Source organism: Trypanosoma rangeli (assembly GCF_003719475.1).
Source record: "Trypanosoma rangeli strain AM80 chromosome Unknown Tra_15.4_contig_00293, whole genome shotgun sequence".
NCBI lineage: Eukaryota > Euglenozoa > Kinetoplastea > Trypanosomatida > Trypanosomatidae > Trypanosoma > Trypanosoma rangeli.
This window is the reverse complement of record NW_021706036.1, coordinates 1-2,503: the sequence shown is the minus strand read 5'-3', so window position 1 is coordinate 2,503 and position 2,503 is coordinate 1. Positions and strand designations below refer to the sequence as shown.

General features: G+C 53.0%; 1 protein-coding gene across 1 annotated transcript, besides 2 other annotated features; it reads left to right on the top strand.

Moving 5' to 3' along the window:
• Positions 1-501: 501 nt before the first annotated feature.
• Positions 502-525: a microsatellite.
• A 779-nt stretch (positions 526-1,304) lies between these two features.
• Positions 1,305-1,322: a microsatellite.
• A 473-nt stretch (positions 1,323-1,795) lies between these two features.
• Positions 1,796-2,503, top strand: TraAM80_07230 (trans-sialidase; the record flags this gene model as incomplete). The annotated part of the gene is made up of 1 exon (XM_029384032.1): positions 1,796-2,503. A coding segment is annotated over one exon (708 nt), but the record flags the coding sequence as incomplete, so codon positions are not given.

Sequence of the window (2,503 nt, the reverse complement as noted above, 5' to 3'; positions counted from 1 at the left end):
ACCGTCTTAGGCGTCAGGGTGAGGCTTCCCGATAAATTGAAGAAGCGTTTTGGGCTTGGCCACAACCATGGAAGATGGATAGCTCTGTACGGGAAAAACCGGGTGTCTTCAGGAGTCAGGTGGAGTGCGAAACAAGCGTACCAAGTGGCGCTCGTTGTGCAGAACGGTATGGGTACCATATACATTGACCAAAAGCCACTGAAGGGAGCCGGGGGGCGAGTTGTGAACTTTGCGGCGAAGGAAGAGATCGTGGGCTTTTACTTTGGCGCGGGCATTCACGGCACCCTCAACCGTGGGAAAAAGACCAACTTGACCGTGACGAACGTCTTTCTTTACAACCGTCCGTTGAGTCCCGCTGAGCTCCCGGCACCACCCCAGACTCATGGGAGAGGCTGAAGCTGCAGTAGGGAAGGAGGAATTTGCGTCTCTCTCACCTCACTTTGTGTGTGGCTTGTGCACGACGAATGAAGAGGGCGTCAGCGCAGGGCGTGCGTGCGAAGATGTGTGTGTGTGTGTGCGTGTGTGACTTCGCCTCACCCTGGCCCAGTGAATGTGGGAGGTTTATGTCCACAATGGAACGCATTCACAATCCTTTCAGACAAACTCGTGCCCGTGGAGGGGCGTCTTTTTTTTTCTTTTTTCATTTATAATTGTTTTTCTTTTTTTTTCCTTTTGCGTGTGGCTTCTCTTCGGGGTCGTCACGGGGATCTTTCTTCCTTCATTGGGCAATTGTTTTCTTGCTTCCTTTGATGGGGCTAACTTCCCCTCCTAATTGCGTTTTGTCTGTTCACACACGATGCCGGCCCTGTGCGCCGCAGCGGTTTTACATTGGCGTGAGGGAGGGGCCGAGAGATCCATGGGGTATGTGTGGTGTGGACGTGGACACGAGCGGACCCATTGAGTGTGAACGGAGACAAGCAGCCAAATCAGAATAAACGCATTTTTTGTGATAGCGAGAAGCGCAGGTTGATGGAGCAACACACCAGACTTGAATTTGTTTTTCTTTTTTTTTCAGGATGTTTTATTATTACTATTATTAACGTATCTCTGTGACGCCGTTCATGCACCTTGCGTGGGGGCTGAGCGTGTCTCTCGTTTTTCTGCATTTCACTGCCGTCTACAGTGTTTCCTTCCGAGCGCATGCCGATGTGTGTTTGCTTGCTCCTGTTGCGTTCCCGTCGCTGTACACACAGACACACACACGGAAGGAGACCAAACGCGACTCGCTACTCAGCACCTTGAAAGGCTCTGCAGTCATCACCAGCAACACACACGCACCCCGCCCACAAGCATATAATAGAGCGTATATATATATATATATAGTGTTGTTGCTGTCAAGTTTCAACCACGCACACAACCGTCGCGGCCTGACCAGATCCAGCAGAAGGAGGGAAGGAATTGAGCGGCGGCCGCCCAAAATGTTGCGGCATAGGTTTTACTCTACATCACTGCTGCTTCTCTGCGTGCTGATATGCAGCAGAAGCTGGGACGTGCTCGCCGATGCGAACGTGGTCGGCCCGAATTCAGGAACAACAGAAGGAGGAGGAGGCTCTCCTGGGGCGTCGCCAGCTGCCTCTCCGAGGTCACCCGTCACTTCAATCACCGTTCCGTCCGTTGTTGAGGTGAATGATGAGGTGCTCGCCATTGCACAAACCAACAGCTAGGGAAATGGAACGCTCCTGGCGAAGCTTGTTGAATCCGTTGCATCGAGTACGGTCTGGGCGCTCGCTGACTATAATGGGGAAACCTCAGTGATGCAAGGTGCCGTCAATATTCTGGAAGGTGCCATCACGATATGCCGGAAGGTGTGGCTGCGGCGGACTTCTACAACCCTACGCCAGTTGTGAATGGCAGTAAGATCTACCTTCTTTTCCAGAGAGAGAGGAATTCTGCGGAGGATGCTCGAATGACGAGTTGGATGTACCCCTGGCTCCTTGTTGGGGAAGTTGAAAAGAATGAGCAGGAAACGAAAACCATCAGTTGGAAGGCTCGCACCTTTAAGTCTGGGCTCAGTCCAAAACTGAAGGAATCGTTTCAGTTTTTTTCTGTCGGCGGTGGCGCGGGGACTGTGACGAATAACGGTACGCTTGCATTTCCCGCCAATGCAATGACGAAGGGGAACAAAGAGGTCTCACTGATCATGTACTCCAGTGACGCGGAGAAGGATTGGAGGCTGTCGCAGGGGATGACAGCCGAGGGCTGCGTGGATCCTGCCGTTGTGGAGTGGGGAAGCGGGAGACTTTTGATGATGACTACATGTGAGGAGGGCCACCACAAGGTGTACGAGTCGAGCAATATGGGGAAGACGTGGACGGAGGCGCTTGGGACACTCTCGCGCGTGTGGGACAACGCACTTGAGCGTGAGGGATCTGGCGGTCAAAGTGGCTTCATCACCGCGACGATTGAAGAAAGGGACGTGATGCTCGTCACCCTGCCGGTGAATTTGAACGGCAGCGTAAGCGATCAACTCCATCTTTGGCTCACCGACGCCGCCCACATTGTG